General features: G+C 45.0%; 2 protein-coding genes across 4 annotated transcripts; one reads left to right on the forward strand and one right to left on the reverse strand.

Moving 5' to 3' along the window:
• The first annotated feature begins 468 nt into the window (after positions 1-468).
• BECN1 (beclin 1) lies at positions 469-9,901 on the forward strand. 3 transcript variants are annotated; one of them, XM_065897199.1, is made up of 11 exons: positions 469-595; positions 3,012-3,079; positions 3,968-4,026; positions 4,699-4,789; positions 4,896-5,032; positions 5,193-5,387; positions 6,285-6,431; positions 7,702-7,851; positions 8,341-8,401; positions 8,851-8,993; positions 9,733-9,901. In XM_065897199.1, the coding sequence occupies exons 1-11, from the start codon at positions 469-471 to the stop codon at positions 9,899-9,901; spliced, it is 1,347 nt and encodes a 448-aa protein (XP_065753271.1). The 3 variants fall into 3 exon arrangements, with proteins under 3 accessions (XP_065753271.1, XP_065753272.1, XP_065753273.1); XM_065897200.1 differs by lacking the exon at positions 8,851-8,993 and having other exon boundaries at positions 9,733-9,759; XM_065897201.1 differs by lacking the exons at positions 4,699-4,789; positions 4,896-5,032; positions 8,851-8,993 and having other exon boundaries at positions 9,733-9,759.
• Positions 9,902-11,119: 1,218 nt separating this feature from the next.
• CNTD1 (cyclin N-terminal domain containing 1) lies at positions 11,120-18,746 on the reverse strand. Its single transcript, XM_065897974.1, has 7 exons — positions 18,578-18,746; positions 15,309-15,384; positions 14,891-15,059; positions 13,234-13,396; positions 12,603-12,747; positions 11,866-11,962; positions 11,120-11,314 (listed from the first exon to the last, which is right to left on the reverse strand). The coding sequence occupies exons 1-7, from the start codon at positions 18,744-18,746 to the stop codon at positions 11,120-11,122; spliced, it is 1,014 nt and encodes a 337-aa protein (XP_065754046.1).
• Positions 18,747-18,827: the final 81 nt, after the last annotated feature.

Here is an 18,827-nt window from a genome sequence, read left to right on the forward strand (position 1 = left end):
CGGGATTGACTCCCAGAGCAGCTGCAGCCGTCGTGACGTCACGTCCGGTCATGGCGGAAGTCCTCCGCTGGCCGATCGGGAAGTAGCTGAAGGCTGGGCGATGGCAGTGCTGGAGGCCCCGCGCCCGGACAGACCCGAGGCCACAGTGCCCCCGCGGTAGGCCGGACCAGGGTGGCGGGCTCCGGGTCCCGAGATGAAGAGCGTCGGGGGCTGAACCGCTACCTTAGAAGGGAACCTGGGAACCCTCACGGCCCCTATTGCAGACCCTCCCTGACTTTGAACTGTAAACTGCCTTTGCCGGGGCTACCCCGGAAGAAGGTCTGCCTGGTATCCTACCGCTCCTACAGGGAACGGTGCGGGCGGAGATTTTACCCTTTCACCATAATAGTAAGGCTGGTGGTAGCCCCGGGCCGGGGGTTCAAGGCCGCCGATTCTCTTTAACATCGGCTCCTTTCCACCGCCGCAGGGATGGAGGGGTCTAAGACATCCAGCAGCACCATGCAGGTGAGCTTCGTGTGTCAGCGCTGCAGCCAGCCCCTGAAACTGGACACGAGCTTCAAGATCCTGGACCGTGTCACCATCCAGGAGCTCACAGGTCAGCGAGACCCTTAGAAAGAGGGTGGTCAAGATCGTTGAAAGTGGGCAGCTTTGGAGATGAAGGTCTTAAAGACTGCACATAGCCTGCCACAGACACGCCTTGTGAGCCTCAGAAGTCGCGTAGTCTCTCTGGCTTCTTGTTTTCTTATCGAGAACATAAAAGAATTTTGACACTGTGTGCTTCTGAGAGTTTTCTATAGCAAGGAAAGGTCCTTAGTTTTCTGCTTCTGTTGTTTCAGAGTAAAGGAATAGGTACATTTAAAAATAAACGGCAATTGTTGAGGACTTGCCATATACCAAGTGCATTACATGCATTACTTTTAACCCCTATGGAGTACTACAGTTATACTCGCCTATGGAGTAGTAGTAAAATTATCATTTTATCCATGAGGAATTGAGGCTTAGAGAGGTTAAGTGACTCACCCAGTGGCCAACAGCTGATAAGTAGAGGAACAGAGTCTCAAAGTCCCAAGAAGTGAGATGAAGCTAGAAAAAAAGAAAAGACTGAATAGACAGTTAAAATAAGCTCATGGGTCTAGAGTCAGCCTACTTAGATTTAAATCCTGTCATTTACTAGCTGAATGACTTTTTGCAAGTTACTTCACGTCTCTTGACCCTGGTCTCTTGGTTTTCTTTATCTGTAAAATGTAAAACAATCTCAAGGAAGTTGTAAGGATCAAATATGACAAAGACCATAAATACTTAAGAATATGCTGGGGAAAAGTACTCAATAAATATTAACTATTATTATTAATACCTGATTTTTATTTTCTGAGGGGAATTATCTCTTTAATATATTTTAAACTTTATTATGAAAAATTTCAAACATGCAGTCAGGAGAATAGCATAGTGAACTCCCTTGTATCCATCATCCAGCTTCAACAATTAGCTACATCCTGCCATTCTTGTTTTCTCTATACCTCCATTCACCTCCCATCTCCACTCAATTACTTTGCTCTTTACTTCCTTTTTTTTAAGGTAAATTGTCATGAATTGACAATTTTTAATTGTCAAGTTTTTTGGGTTTTGGCCACGCTGTGCAGCATGTGGGATGTTAGTACCCCAACCAGGGCTGGAACCCGTGCCCACTGCAGTGGAAGTGTGGAGTCTTAACCACTGGACCACCAGGGAAGTCCCTAATTGTCAAGATTTATACATTACAAATCTTAGCTTTTTTTTTTTAGCTATGCCACGCAGCCTGTGGGATGTGGGATTTTAGTTCCCCAACCAGGGATTGAATCTGGGCCCTTGGCAGTGAGAGCACAGAGTCCTAACCACTGGACCGCCAGGAAATTCCCCTTAGCTGTATGTTTTTGACAGATGTATGCACTCGTGTAACTTAGATCTCCATTGTGATGTAGAAAGCTTTCATCTTCCCAGAAAGTTCTCTCATGTTCCTTCCCACTTATTCTGAGGGAAAGGGGATATTAACTTTTGTTATGGAAAACTTCAAAGTTTATGATGAAGCCCCGTGTACTCATCACTGAGCTTCAACAGTTATCCATACAGGAACTTCCCTGGTGGCTCAGTGGTTAAGGATCCACCTGCCAATGTAGGGAACACGGGTTCGAGCCCTGGTCTGGGCAGTCCCACATGCCACGGAGCGACAGCCCGTGCGCCACAACTACTGAGCCTGCGCTCTAGAGCCTGCGAACCACAACTGCTGAGCCCACGTGCAACAGCTACTGAAGCCCACGTGCCTAGAGCCCGTGCACCGCAACAAGAGAAGCCACTGCAATGAGAAGCCCGTGCGCCACAGCAAAGAATCGTCCCCGCTTGCCGCAACTAGAGAAAGCCCGCACACAGCAACGAAGACCCAACACAGCCAAAAATTAATTAATTAAAAAAATTATCCATCCATATTTAACCATGTTTTCATCTATAGCCCCATCCATTCCCCTCCAACCCCAAATTATTTAGAAGCAAATCCGAAACATATAAATACCATAAATATTTTAGTAAGTATTTTTGAAAGGTAAGGTGTGTCTTTAAAGACATAATCGTACCATTATACTGGAAAAAATTTAACAATCCCTTAATCCGATTTAATGGGTGTAAGGGAAAAAAGACAACAGATTCTTCTTTGTATAAATTGTACTTTAAGAAAAAGATGGAGGATATTTCTGATTCTTTTTTTTTTTTGGTATGCGGGCCTCTCACTGCCGTGGCCTCTCCCATTACGGAGCACAGGCTCCAGACGCGCAGGCTCAGCAGCCATGGCTCACGGGCCCAGCCGCTCTGCGGCATGTGGGATCTTCCCGGACCGGGGCACGAACCTGTGTCCCCTGCATCGGCAGGCAGGCTCTCAACCACTGTGCCACCAGGGAAGCCCATTTCTGATTCTTATACTGTCATACATGCTTCTGCTTTGAGAAGACTCTTTCTGAAAGCTTCGATATTTTCCTTGCTCTTAGCTCCATTACTTGCCACAGCCCAGGTGAAACCAGGAGAGACCCAGGAGGAAGAGGCTAACTCAGGAGAGGTATGAAAACACTGGAATGCGAAGTGGATTTCTGCAGGGCACTTGGTGCTCTTAGAGCCCCCAGATGTTTTGAATTTCTGGTTAACTTGAGACATTCTGCATGGTCAGGCCACTGTGGATCATTGGAGACACAGAAGTTGCACCTGAGGTCACAGGGTTGCTGAATGAGACATCCACTCAAAAATGTGAAGAGAGGCTCTTCTTTATTTGAAGTGGAATTATAAGCCATTATAGGTGGGAGATGGGATGACCTGGATGCACAGGTCATCCCAGGGCATTCCTGGTTCACCTGGTGTTGTCCTAGCTAATTATTAATATCCACTCCTCTCTAGTCTCAAAAGTATCTTGATTTGGACATTGAATTGTGTGATTACACTAGCTAGAAAGGGTTGTCAGTGTTAGAGAATGTGTAATTTTTTTAAACGTGATAACATGAGTGATAATTGTCATTGTCAGAGATCAATGTCATAAGATTTTGATCACATATAAATTATATCAAAGTATGGAAAACATAAAGTATCTACTTTGTTCTATGCCATGGTAAACTTCATTGCAGTCTGCTCTGGCTTTTTCCTTGTGCCATGATTTAGGGCATTCTCTCCCCTACCGTGACTGGTAAATGCAAATATAACAGAGTATAACATAGTTAGGAAACGCTGTTCCCCACAAAAAATCAAATGGGACTTGGGGTTTGTCTGTACCAAGGGTCCTTTCTTAGTACAAGTATCCAAGGATTGGCTATATAACACCCATTTCTTAAGTCTCTGTGGTTTCTCAAGTCTTGTGGTTATCAGTCAAGGGTAAAGCCAAATAGTTCTGAGGCCACTGGGGAAACAGACTCCACCTCTAAGCTGCCAGGATTCTAATGCTCTCTTATTTCCTCCCCAGGAGCCATTTATTGAAACTCGCCAGGATGGTGTCTCTCGCAGATTCATCCCCCCAGCCAGGTGCCTACTACTCCTCAGCCCCCTGTTCCTTGCCAAAGGCCAGTAGAATTTTAATTAAACCCAGAATTGAGACCTGGAGCCAGTTGATGACGATGGATCATCACGTAGCCTTTTGGCTCTTCCAGAAAAGACATATTCCCTTATACCTGGCCCATCACTCTCCAGTGCTGATGGAGTTTTTCCTGTAGCCGTTCACACAGTGGGAAGGGACAATATCTCTCATGATGAGGAACTGAGAGAAGTTGAGAGCGTGATTGACTAATAAAAGAGGTGGGCCCTTGAAAAGTTTTAAGATAGCAAATGTTGTTAGATGTTCAGGTTCTTAGTTATTGATGCACGTGAAGGTGGCTGGCAAGGGGTAGTAATATTAAGAAATGGCCTTTCCTGATTCTCCTTCCTTTTCTACTATAGACACACACATATCAGTTTTTGATGCCCCGTCTCCCCCCTTAGTCCGTCCAGGCCAACCTTCGTGCTGAGTGTCCCTGTGGAAGACCAGCATGGCCTTCCCTTGGGAGAGAGGTACCCTTGGGAGGTCAGTCGGGCTAGGAGTGGGTATGTGCCTTGAGGCCCCTCAGCCGGTGCTTGAGAGTCTCTGCCACTGGTACTGCAGTAGGTGGAGGAGACCTCTCTGCTCCCTCATGTGGCCCGTGGGCGGGGGGCTGTCTGCAGGATGATGTCTACAGAAAGTGCCAACAGCTTCACTCTGATCGGGGAGGCATCCGACGGCGGCACCATGGAGAACCTCAGCCGAAGGCTGAAGGCAAGTCTGCCTCATGCTGCTGTCAGGCAGTGGGCCTGGCTGGTAGAGGGGGTGTCTGGGCAGGTAGCATGGGGTAGGCCCTACCCTGACTCTCCCACACTTCCAGGTCACTGGGGACCTTTTCGACATCATGTCAGGCCAGACAGATGTGGATCACCCACTGTGTGAGGAATGCACAGATACTCTTTTAGACCAGCTGGACACTCAGCTCAACGTCACTGAAAACGAGTGTCAGAACTACAAGTGAGTACCTCCAGAGCCTGGGCCCGGGAATGGAGCTCTGAATCTTAGAGCTCTCACTGCTCTGGGGCTGCGTGGCCCTTACCCAAGGGCTGTGCTTCACTCAGATAAAAGGAATAACAGGTTCCCTCTGGTAAGCATTCCCTGCCTGTGTCCTTGGCAGACGCTGCTTGGAAATCTTAGAGCAAATGAATGAAGATGACAGCGAGCAGCTCCAGATGGAGCTAAAGGAGCTGGCATTAGAGGAGGAGAGGCTGATCCAAGAGCTGGAAGATGTGGAAAAGAACCGTCAGATAGTGGCAGAAAATCTCGAGAAGGTCCAGGCTGAGGCTGAGAGGTTGGATCAGGAGGAAGCTCAGTGAGTGATCACCCTGTTCTTCTATCTTCCTGTCCTCAAGGCTCCAGAAGTGGAAGTGGCTTCCAGCTGAATGTGTCTGATTAGTTTGTAAACAGCAGTGAGCTGTCATTCAGCAGCATGTCTGCTCTGGATCCTGCATATTGTTTCCAGGCCCTGTTTCTAGAGGTTGGTGGGGAGGATTACGTATGAAGGGTCAGCATGATTAAGTGGCACAAGCGTTGGTTAAATAGAGAGCCGAGAACCAGGCCTCTAGGCACAGCTCTGTCCTGTAGGGACCTGGGCTCATTTGGGTGAGTCAGCCACTGAACCCGGCCTCCTCCTCTGGAAAGATGAGCCTGTTGGCCTCCGTTCTTTTCCAGCTGAAAAATTTCATTGGTGCTCTTGACCTGAGAGAACCCTCTGTCTAGTGGAGGAGACAGTGTCCACAGTAACTACGGATGGGGAAGTAAAAGACATTGAACAAAGTTAATTTTTTCATGGGATAGTGTAACAAGTTCCATTAGAAATGATGTATACTAACCATTTAAAAGTCAATAAGGATGTAGAGGTGAAGTGATAGACGCTCAATTATGGCCAATTCGGGGAAGAAACCACCATTGACTAACTCACTTTGTTTCTGGAAAAGATCAGAAATCCAAGAGGTGTCTGGTCCTGGTTTAGGAGAGTCCTGTTTTCCTCCTCGTTTTCCATATGGGCAGCTGGAATTTGAGACATTTCTGTCCCTCCCAGGCAAAACATGTAGGGCAAGTATGTTCCTTTGAGTGGGATATTTGCCAAATGTAAAAGATGCTGTAACTAGAAGTGACCATAATCACTAGAAGAAATCATTAAGGGGGGTGGTGGGAGAGAAATTTTAGCCCCCAAACAGCCTTTAATGGTCACCTTGGCTGTTCACAGGTATCAAAGGGAATATAGTGAATTTAAACGACAACAGCTAGAACTGGATGATGAGCTGAAGAGTGTAGAAAACCAGATGCGTTATGCCCAGATGCAGCTGGACAAGCTGAAGAAAACCAACGTCTTTAACGCAACCTTCCACATTTGGTAATGAGGGTTGGAGGGTGAGGAGCGTCTGGGAAGCACCACAACCTGGACGTTAGCTGCTGGCCGCTACCCCAGGGTGCCCACCTCCCACGGAATGGGGGTCTGTGTCATTTTCACCCCATCTAGGTTTCTTTCACTCCTTGTGATGGGATAGGCACAATCAGGGGATTGGAATTCTAGAGCTTGGTGACTTCCATTCTTCCAAGGAAAGGGAAAGATTGGAGCTCTCCAGCTACGTGAAAATCTGGTCATCTGCCTGGTGCTGATTTCTTGCCCCCCGGGGTCATTTGTTTATTCATTGATTTGACATTTTATCCATTTCAAATGGTATCTTTTGAGCATCTACTGTGTGGTGACACTGTGCTAAGCACTAGGAAGGCAACAGCAAGCAATATACATTTTGCTTGGGCGAGATGGCTCGGTAACAGGCACTTGTAATACAGTGGGGTCACGGTGAACCCTGGGTGCTGTGAGAACACATAAGGGCACTTTACCCAATTTGAGGAGGCTGCATGGAACGATTCCCCCAGAGGAAGTTGATGTTTAAGCTGAGATGTGGAGTATAAGTCTGCAGAGGAGGGGGGTTGTTCCTGGCAGAGAGAACATCACGTGCAAAGAAACAGAGGAAAGTGGGAGTGGTAACCTCCAGCTGAACTGAACGGAGCTTATTGTGACTGGAGATTGAGGGTGAAGCAGAGAATGACAGGATATGAAACTGGAGCGTTACCAATTCCTAAAGGATCTTGTAGGCCTCATTAAGGATATGGACTTTGTCCAAAAGGCAGTGGGAGCCACTGAAGCATTTTAGTCAGGAAAGTGACATAAGTAGAGTTGCATTTGTGCATGATGGCTCTACCTGTAGTGTGAGAAATGACTTGGGGTAAGAGGGCAAGACTGTTGGTAAGGAAACCTGCCAGTAGGAATCTAAACAGGAGAGGGTAGAGTCGTAGCATTGAGTCTGAAGAGAAGTGGACAGATTTAAGAGGTTTAGGAGGTAGAATCAACAGAGCTTGGTGGTGTGGGGGGGAAGGGAGCTGAGAGAGAGAGAGCATTCAAGGGTGATGCCCAGGTTTCTACTTTGGTGTCTGAGCAGCAGGGAGAAAGACGACTCACGTTTTAGACATGTATTTAAAGTACCAAGTAGGACTTGGGTATATGAATCTGGAGATAAGGAGAGAGATTTATGGCAGGTTTTAGGTGAGAGCAGGAAATTTCGGAATTTGCTAAGTCTTAAATTCTATCTGTATTTTTCCCTGCCCTTCTTCTGTAGGCACAGTGGACAGTTTGGCACAATCAATAACTTCAGACTGGGTCGCCTGCCCAGTGTTCCCGTGGAATGGAATGAGATTAACGCTGCTTGGGGCCAGACAGTGTTGCTGCTCCATGCCCTGGCCAATAAGATGGGTCTGAAATTTCAGAGGTAAGAAATGTAGTCCTTTCTTGAGTGTGGTGTGTCTGTGATATAATCTGTATCTCCTACCTGGTACTCTTTTCTACTATGGCAAGAGCCCTTGCTCCCAACGAACTGGGAGTATTCTGTCCATGGAGACTGTCTGCTTCTGGTTCTCCCCTCACCACAGTCCCTTTCCAATGATCGAGCAGTCCTTGAACTGCACGACCACAGCAGTGGTCCCCAACTTCCTGTCTCCATAACCTAGTGTTCCTAAAGCTGTTTTTCAGTTTTTGTTTCTAAATCTAAACCAGGACATACATTCATAAAAGGCCCCCAGATAATTATCTAATAAATGTAGTTTGTTTGGGAAACATGGAGCCCGTGGGGAGGTGAGAGAGGAGTGGAAATAATAATAGAGGTTCTTGGGTAGCTGAAGACTGAAAATCACTGGGTTATAACATCCCAGTAATCACTTTAGGAGTCCTATTTCCATCTCTGTCTGCATCTCCATTTTAGGTATCGACTTGTTCCCTATGGAAACCATTCGTATCTGGAGTCTCTGACAGACAAATCTAAGGTACCCAGGAAGGTCCATTTTCACTGGAATACAGAATCCTTTTACCTTCTAACGAAATGGTTTAGTTTTGATAATGGCATTATTTAGCTTCTTTCTTAGACTGAGATATCTCATGTTGAGCCAATGTCTGGTTCAGTGTCCTGTCTAGTTCAGGATTAGCTCTTTGGGGCCTGTAAAGAAAATTAAATTTTTACAGTTTGTTGAGAAGGGATATGGGCAGATCAGAGCAGAATATGTGCACCAGGACGGGGAAGGCATCACTGTGCGGTAGATGTTTAATACATTTCCACTGATGGTGAAACAGTTTTAGGTGCATTGTTATTTGCCCAAGGTTACTGTTGCCAGTGGAATACAGACATAACATGACTTGAGAGATCGATGGGATTGGAACAATCTCCGGTAACCTGTGTTAGGGCCACAGCTATAGCCAGTTCTCTTTTCTCGGGCAGGAGCTGCCATTGTACTGTTCTGGGGGGCTGCGGTTTTTCTGGGACAACAAGTTTGACCATGCAATGGTGGCTTTCCTGGACTGTGTGCAGCAGTTCAAAGAAGAGGTTGAGAAAGGCGAGACACGTTTTTGTCTTCCTTACAGGTCAGTATCCCCCGGTGCTGAATGAACCTAGAGTAGGACCAGAGTGAGCAGAATTGAAGGGACAGTAGAGTGGAGGCAAAACTAGTACATATAGTGGGAAAGCAGAAAATGGAGTAAGATCACATTGACGCTGATGGGCAGAGACTGATCCAACACTGCAAACAGGACAGAATGTAACCACCTGGTCCCTGGAGAAAAAGAATGTTGACTTAGATGGTGTGGGGGATTTTCTTGCTGCAGAGCTCAAGCCTGCTCTCCAGTTTCAGGGAGGTTTTTCCCTTACACCCTTGGAAATATACAGGAATGCTTCCTTTGATCAAATTTTGGAGGAGCCCAGAGATGGATGGACACCTCAGTTAACACAGTAAGGCTGAGCTGCTTCCATCACCCCAAAACAAAGCATTTCTTTTCTTCTGCCTCCCTTCTCTCCCCATAAGTGAGGAATGCCTAGGAAAACAGTGAGGAGTACTGTAACCGTCACTTACCCTCTGCTCCAGGCTTCTCATCTGTTTGGGTGTGTGTCTTGTCCCTGTACTCCGCAATGACAATGAGGCTCTTGTGACAGCCTTCCTGATATTGGGCTTTCAAGCAAATCCAAAATACACTACCATTCCTTGCCAAGAGTTCTTTAGTAGATAAAATGACGTGAATGGTCCCATGATCAAGTCCCTGCCCATTTGCCTGAACTGACTTAACTCGGATCTCAGTTACTAATGAGTTCTGCTGTGTTCATTTGCAGGATGGATGTGGAGAAAGGCAAGATTGAAGACACAGGAGGCAGCGGTGGCTCCTATTCCATCAAAACCCAGTTTAACTCTGAGGAACAGTGGACAAAAGCTCTCAAGTTCATGCTGACGAATCTTAAGTGGGGTCTTGCTTGGGTATCCTCACAGTTTTATAACAAATGACTTGCTTTTTTCCTTAGTGGTTTGTTTGCCTTAAAGGCTTTAAATTTTGTTTTGTTTGCAAAAAAAAAAAAAAAGTGTTAAATTAAATTCGGGTACTATTAAACAGCACCTGTTTACAATACCAAAAAAGAAAAAAAAAATCCACAAAAGCCACTTTATTTTAAAACATAACAGATACTTTCCAGAGCTACAACATGCCATGTATAGCAACTGGCCTTTATCACAGTTTTGACTCTTAACCCCATGCCTTCCTTTCCCTTTGTCCCCGCAAAACAACTAATTTAAGTTTGCTTTTTTTTTTTTAAACTGAGTTGAATTGAGATTGATGTGTTTTCACTGGATTTTATCTCTCTCAACTTCCTGCACTTAGAATATGAAATAGAAACCTTTGTCTCCACTGAGACTACAAGATGTGTGAGATGCACAGTTGGATAACGTGAGAAAATGACACGTAAGCTTTGGTCACCATGTGATGTGATCAGAAGCTTGAAATTTAACACTTCTCACTTGGTTCTAGTACTGAATGCCTGCTCTGCTCTGTGTTAGAGATATGAAAATGTGTTTGATACTGTTTGAGACCTTATGGAGAGATTTAATTATTTGTAATAAAAGATTTACTGCAGTCTGATAACTGCCCGGAGGTGCACTGTTGGGTTTTTCTTTAACTAGAATAGAGTACTTTGTATTCTGGGAGAATCGAGTTCAAGTGCAGGTATGTGGAAAGTCTGCTGAAACATGTTTAGAGATGGGTGTTTTTTAAAAAGACTCTAATGAAAAGTAGACAGCTGTAGAGAAAGCCCTATTTGTGTAGCTCTCAGTAACAGAACAGAGATATTTAACTTTAAGGGGAAATAAAGGCTACCTCCTTGATGCTCAGTCAAGGTCACCCAGATGGTCTCAGTTTTTGAGCCCCTGGTTAATACTAATCTCCATGTCTGATGTTCTCCCTTAATGAACAGTTAAAGGAAAGCCATAAATATCTTGTTAAACAAAAATAAATGAATTTCACTCATATTCTAATATCTTGTCCCAGCTCTTGGACATTTTCAGTCTGGTACAACGAAAAGGACACGCTTATTCACCTTAACTCTTTCTCTGGTGCAGAAAAATAAGCATCAAGTTGGAATATAAAACACAGCTCAGAAGATACTTGGAACTTCTGTACGCTGAGTATGAAAGTAAGGAAAGGGAGAGATGAGTGCAGTGACAGAAGGCTGTTTATTTTGGGCGGATTCCGCCTGCCTCATGTGTTGGAGAAGTCGCAGCCCTCAGTGCTCCGGCCACCAGGTGGGGTGGAACAGGCCGCTGTCGATCTGGAGTGCTGGCTCCCACGCTGTGAGTCAGGATTGCATAAGAGAGTTCAGCAATGCTCTCCAAGGCAATGCCAGTGATGCTTTGCAAATGCCCCACAACCTTCAGAAACAGAGACAGATTTCTCATTACTAAATAAACATGTGTTAGTGCACAGACACATTGCTGGGGCTGTTTTCTCAAGCCAAATTTTTTCATTTCTCTGAGCTTACAGAGAAGATTAAATCCAGATCCCAGCGTTTGCCAATGGCCAAATTGCACTAGGATACCTTTGCCCTGATAGTGTTAGCATGGAAAGTTTCTGGTAGACATTTCCCTCTGCTGGAGATAAGTTTTGTGAAATATGAGAGGGATATTTGGGTCTTGACATTTTTTCTATTTGGGAGGATACACTTACTGGACTTTAACATAGTAGCAGATTATCATCATAATGGGAAATGAACAAGCTGAACTTGGGCCTCCATTTCCAATTTCATAAGAGGAAAACTGGAGAACATTTTTCAGTCCCACCATAGTTTTTTCCCTCCCAAATCCTGCTCATTCATCCTAATCCTTACCTTTTATAGCTTGTCTTCTGTTTTCCTTTAACTGAGGGGAGAATGCTTTCTATTAAATGAATTCTGACCATGCTGGTCCTGCTCAGTGGTGCATACCTGGCTCCAACACTCATGGTTTTGGATGAAAGCACTTGCTGCAATGATTCCTACTGCCAACAGCATGAAGTCTTCCTTCACGGAAATAAACTTTTCCCTAAGTGATTAAAACCATATTAATTTTGGAGCTAGAATGACACTTGATCTTCCAAATCCTAGGGTTATGGGACTTCAACTATGAGTTGTTTATGTTGATCATGGAATTTTTATAGATGGAAAGAAATGGTCAAATAATAGCTAATTGATTCCCTCTTCCAACCTCCCCCAACTCAACGGATTAAAACATGAGCCTCCTGTCTGAATGGCTTACGGACCTTTAGTTGTTCCGTCTGTCTCCCTAACAATGTAACTGTGAGGCTTTTTACCAGTCTGACTGTACAGTAATCAAACACTTTTGTCCAAGTTGCAACCCTGTGACTGGCTTTTTTTCCTAAGTGGCTATAAAAGCAGTTCAGTAATCTCAAATTATAAGCAGCTATAAAAGAAGAGCTAGGAATGAACGTATGTTAATTACTAGAAGTCATTTAAGTGTTAAAAGTAAAAGCCTTTAGGGTTTTGCTGACCGGGCTCAGTCATCCAACCAAACAACGTATTGGATGTTAATTAGATCGAGATAACCCATGCAGGTTATCTGTGGACCGGGTGCCTTGCTAGGTAAATTCCATTTCCCAGGTTCTTGTGGTATGTTACTGACTCCCTGTTTCTGGAAGGAGCCTACAATAAAGGAGTTGCCTTACCCTTGCAGCTGACTGGGTGTGGAGTTCTCGATTGAAGCCCTCAGCAGGCTCTCATATACAGGTTCATGGAGAAGATAGACTAGGTCGAGTAGGGTCAGGCAGGTTGCATACAGCTGTGTGGCTGGCACCAAACAGCCATTGTATCCTAGGTGGAGTATGCGCATGGTAAAGAGCATTAGGTACCTCTGCTCTGATCATAATCTCAGTTGTCATGTGACACAAAGCTGTTGAGCTGCTAATGTGCTTCCTGGTTGCTATGTTCTACTGTAAGAAACCTCTGTAGCTGGAGGTCGATGTTAAAGGACAAAGGGAGAGGTAGAAAAATCTCCAGCTACAGTATATATACACCTGGAGCGTATTTGTTCCCCTCTCACCTCGTGCCTCTCCACAAAGTCAACTCTTTGATGCTACAATAAGAGAGTGCTTAATGAGGCCAAATAGAAGCCAGGTGCCGAGACTGGTGTTTGTCTCCCTGACAAGTACTAGAGGACACTACTTTCCTCAGTCAGTGCGCGCTTCCTGCTGTTCCTCATTGGCAGGTTCTGCCCACTGCCCTCAAACCCCTAGGCACATTTTTACTGCCTTCTATGGAAGACTCCAACCCACATGCCCGACACACTTAATAAAGTACCTAAAACCTCCAAGAGCATCTCCACGTATGCCAGGGGAGTAGGCAGATTGATTTGGAAGTTCAGGGACTTCAAAACATCAAGCTCTGACTCCAGCAGTTCTTCTTTAGTGTGTAGATACCCTAGAGCCTGGAGGAAATTCAGGACTGTAACATTGCTGATTATCTGAGCAAAGAAAACCAAAATAGAGTGAAAGGGAGAGCAGGGTGTCAGAATAGAGGTCATACATCTTGGCATAGTAAACAAAGCCCTTCACAATCCAGCCCATGCCTTTATCTCATCTTCTCTCTTGGTAATTCCCCCTTACACTCTACACTTGTCATATAGAATTACTTGCACTCCCCAAACCCACATGCTGTCCAAGCCTCTACACATGCTCTTTCCTGTATCTGGATCTCCCTCCTCACCCCCAACACCCCCACTGCTCTCCTTACCTCTTCTCCCTCTTTCCTTAGGATCCACCCATCTCCCCCACCCTCCCCTTCAAGAAGTCATTTTCTCTATTGGTTAAAGTGCAAGTACCAGGGACTTCCCTGGTGGCGCAGTGGTTGAGAATCTGCTTTCCAATGTAGGGGACGTGGGTTGGATCCCTGGTAGGGAACTAGGTCCCACATGCATGTGGCAACTAAGAGTTCGTATGCCACAACTAAGGAGCTGGTGAGCCGCAACTAAGGAGCCCACCTGCCACAACTAACTAAGACCCAGCACAACCAAAATTAAAAAGTGCATTACCAAAAATCCTACAGCTAACGTCACTTGCAATGGTGAAATATTGAACGCTTTCTCCCTAAGATTGTGAAAAAGCAAAGATGTCTGCCCTCACCATTTGTATTCAACTTATACTAGAGGGTACAGGCAGTGAAACATTCTTGGATAACAATAATGCATTACTGTAAGTTAATAGAAGAAAAGAGTTATTAAAAATGTTTGATTAATCTCAAAGAAAGGCAGAACTGAGAGAAGCTTATCTCTAGATGGGAGTGGAGACAGAGGTTAACAACAGGTGGAAGATAATGAATAAATGTTCTGTTGTTTGTTCCCCCAAGAAGTCATTTTCTCTAAATACACTTCCTCGACTCTCCAAGGCTGATTAGGTCTATTCAGAGCCCTCTGTATTTACACTAATCAGAACACTTGCTCACATTATTAGCCTGTGTGTCTTCTCCCATCAGGTAATAAATTCCTTGAGAGCACAAACAATATTTTTACTCTTGTAGCCATGGCACCTAGTGCAGCATCTGGCCATAGAAGACAATAACTATTTGTTGAATAAATGATACTATACAGACATCGCACAGTGATGTGGAAACATTTTAGCCTTTATAAATGTAATAGGTTGCCTCTAATACTAATAGGTATGTTGGCAATTCAGGCACCTTAACTGTCCTTGAGTCCAAGGGGAGGAAAGGTGACCTGTATGAATGATGGCATCCGTCCAACAATTATACTTTGGGAACAGAACTTCAGACTATTTAGTAACTGCTTCTGTGTGACCCGTGTGTGTGTGTTTAGGAGGTATGCTTAGGAAGCATAATTACACTCTGGAATTTCTGCATGAGTAGTATCACCTAGCCTAGGAGTGGGTTTCTCAAAGCCACCTTTGGATGAACTGGTTTCTCTCTAACACTCAGGTGCCCATGCGCAACCCCAGCTCCTTACTTTGTAGTGGAAGGAAAGTTTGCTTGCCAGCTGAACACATGACACAAGACGCAGGATAAACTTGTTGAAAAGCCGCTCTTTCAGAGCCCTCCAATTCTGAGGCCCTGTCTTCTCTCTCAGCTGGATTGTGGCTTGCCTGCAGATGTTCTCTGCCTGCTTAACCATAAACCTATAAAGAAGGGAAAGGGGAAAGGAAACAATCCACACTCAGACTAAATGGAGTTTGTGCTTCAAACTGTGTTACATCTTATCCTCTCCAATATCAATCGCTGGCTAAAAAATTTTACATTTGCAAGAAAAAGAGGGTGCAAACCAGGTCTCACGGTAAGGGGCAACTAGCATTTTTTTTTTAAAGGTCTGGGTACATTAGGCATTCTGAGAGGTACCCCTCACAAAGGCCTTATGCTCAGGGCTTTACCTTTCTAGGATTTCTACAGCCTGGTAGCTCACGGATTTCTCCAGACACCATTGTTCAGACAGGAGAAAAACAAACTCTGCCAAAACAGGAAAGAAGAGCTTAATTCACAAGGTGCAACCAAAACGACTCTGTGAACTCTTGGCGTCGTGTAAAAGCCATGATGGGGCCCAGGGAAGAGGGTCAGGAGGTGAGAAAGATGAGACGGAAACAACCCAAGCTGAACCTGTTTCCCTTTGTTGCCAATAGGCAAATGAGAGGCATGAAAAGGAGGCTGACTGCGTGCAAAAACAAAGGCTTACTGAGCCCCCTCAGGGCCCCTTGAGCCTTCCTATGGGTCTCAGCTGATAAAAGGCTTGGCCAGCTACACACAAACAAACCAGCTGGTCTAGTTGGCCTTTACACCATGCTGGGAACCTCCAGCTTCAAGAGAGATTTTGGATGGATAAAAACCCTAACCCCTATATTCTGTTTTCAGTGGAATGTTGATAGGAACAGAAAGGTCCCTCCTGGAGCTTTGATATTCTTTATAACACTGTTTGTTTAGTAACCACCCACTGGAGAACTCCCATTGCTTTACAAACACAATTCACCTTACAGCTGGACACCACTTCTCCACCACCAGTTTGTTGGGTGTATCTGTGGTGGCTAAGCCTCTCCCCAGGAGCAAGCTTGTTACTCTGAAGTGGCTTGTTTGGAAGCAACATCCCCTAAATCAGGGAACATAGCCCAACTTGGGTGGGGGAAGTCATTGGGAAGGTGGGAAGGGTAAGATACCTTGGCAAGATTTTAGGCTGCCTGTGTTTCTCTTTGAAAGAACAGCCCCAGATAGAATTCTATTTAGTTAGCAATATCATTAGAGGGTGGAAACAAGGATAAACGTTCGTTCTCAAAGCTCCTGCAGAACTAGGAACTTTTAGCATTGATCAGCAACGAATTACATATAGTCAAATTTCCATTACCATATGTCGTCAGAGAAAATGTGACTTAGAGGAAAAACAATCTATAAAAGTTAAGCTAGCACAAGACAGTTTAACAATCTACTTGACACAGGTTACACATAGCTACAAGTGCAAAACCTTATCATTACAGAGGCCAAAGCTCTGCTAACAGTGTCCAATGAACAAGATAATTAGTTTAAGCAAGTAAGCAAAGTATCCTAGAACACATAATGTGTGTTATTAGCCAGTCCTTTTATTTGCTGGAACTTCGGTTTTATTTCTTTGTTTTCCTGTGTGTGTGTGTGTGTGTGTATAGTTGTTTGGTTTTATTTTGTTTTTGATCTGAATCATCTGGGCAATTGTTTCTATTTTCCATTTTAATTTGCCAAGAAAACAGTTTTGGTTAGGTGGGATGGATGAGGGTTACACCTCTCTCCTGCTACTGGCTCCACCTCTGTACAAACATACTCAGATCTATTAACTAAAAGACCCTCCCCTTCTATTCTCTTAAGCTAGGGCTCTATCTCTCTAGCTTCCATGACTGTGAAATTCCTTGAAAGCCTAGCTTACACCTGCTGCTTCCACTTCATCATTCACTCCCTAATGTTCTGCAATTTGGCTTCTACTTTTTACAGCCTGCTGAAATGATTGTCTCAAAGGTCAGAAAATACATCCAAATTGTTAAATATCATGGCCCTCTTGCAATCGTCATTCCTGGTGTTCATATCCGTGAAGTATCTGAAATTGCTGACCATGAAACTCTCCTCTTGCTTCCAAAGGTTTCTAGGTTCTGTTCCTAACTCCCCAACCATTCCATCTATTTCCTTCATGACTCTTCCTCCTACTCCACTTTCCTGAACACAAAATGTCTCCCAAGGAACTGTACTAGACCCGCTTCTCTTCTCTCCCTCTAGGAGCTCATCCTGTACCACAGTTTCAACAGTATCATTTTGGAGAGAACTCCCAAACCCTTATCTCTAGTTTGACCTCTCTTCTTACTCTTTAAACAACCTGCTAGAAACCTTCCTCTAGATGTCCCACAAGTACTTGAAACTCAGTAGATCCCAAACCAAAGCTATTTTCTTTCCCAAACAAGTCACATTTCCTCCCATTTTATTTATTTTAATGTATGTGTGTGTTTCTCTTAATGGCACCACTATATTTCTAGGCTCAACCCTTTGGCATAGTCATCTTCGCCTTCTTCACTCCTTAAAATTCATCCATTGCAGAACCCTAGATTCTACCTCTGAGATGTTTTTAATCCATCCTCCCTTGTCATTCCCTCTGCCCTATCACCTAAAAAACTACTCATGAAGACTCCACTGGTCTTCCTACCTCCCATCTCTCTCTACTCCAGTCCATCCTTTACATCACAGCCAAAATAATTTTTTCTGAGGCAAAAGTTACAGTTATATCACTCCCATATGGAAAAAAAAAAAAAGACAAAAACAAAAACCCTCAGTGCCTTCTTGTTTTCCTATTAAGTCAGGTATAAACTCCTCACTTTGGCATTCAAAGTTCCACGTGAAACGTCTCCAAACCACTTTCTGGTCTGGATTTCAACTACTCTTCCACAGGCTCTGGCCAACCTGGATGACATGGTACCCACATTCACCCAAAATGTCCCTATTTCCATAGCTTGACTCATGTTATCCCCTTTTAGTAGAACCATGGTCCCGGGAGTTCCCTGGTGGTCTAGTGGTTAGGATTCGGCGCTTTCACTGCGGAGGCCTGGGTTCAGTCCCTGGGTCGGGAACTCCCACAAGCCGCCCGGCAAGGCCAAAAAAAAAAAAAGAGAAAGAGATACGGTAAAAAGGAAGGAAAGAAGGAAGGATGGGAGGAAGACGGTCCATACCCACCACCTTCACCAGCCAAAATGTTATCCTTCCTTCAGGGTCTACCTCAAATGCCACGATGCCTGGAGGACTCCTTAATTCATCCTACCCCCACCTCACTCCATCTCTCCTTTCAATCCCCATAAAAGCGTGTTTTACCTGGTATGTCACTTATCGAACCATACTTGTACCTAGTCATTTGCAGATTTGTCCTAATATCCTCCAAAGATTATATACATGGTTTGAAAGCGGGGCCTAGCTCGTTCATCTTTCTAACCCAGGAAGCAGGGAGAATTAGTACCCTATACGTGTTGAAATCAAGGGTAGGGTGCTGGTGAGTACCAGCGTACCCCCACTGTACCCCCAGCGCCTGGCAAAGAGTAGGTACTAACGAAACTTATTTGAATGAATAAGGGACACTGAATCTCAAGGTCGGTGCCTCAAAGAGCGGTGCCCCAGCCTCCCATAAGCCCAGCTCCCCGGACTACATCCCCACCCACGATCCGGGTCTCCCTGAAGCTGCCCATCCGGCCCGCAGCCTCCTGCACGGCTTGCTCATTCTGCTGGGCCAAGTGGAGCAGAGCGTCTTCGATTGTCTCTGTGGCAACAGCTCCAAACTGAAAGTCACTGAGAGAGGCCAATCTTGGCCTCACGGGTCGGTCCATTTTCAGAACCTTGTTTGTTGCCCCGGACGTCTCACTGGATCCGTCCCCCTTAGCTTCCCTTCAGAGTCTTCTGCCACACCC

Source organism: Phocoena phocoena, chromosome 19, assembly GCF_963924675.1.
Source record: "Phocoena phocoena chromosome 19, mPhoPho1.1, whole genome shotgun sequence".
NCBI lineage: Eukaryota > Metazoa > Chordata > Mammalia > Artiodactyla > Phocoenidae > Phocoena > Phocoena phocoena.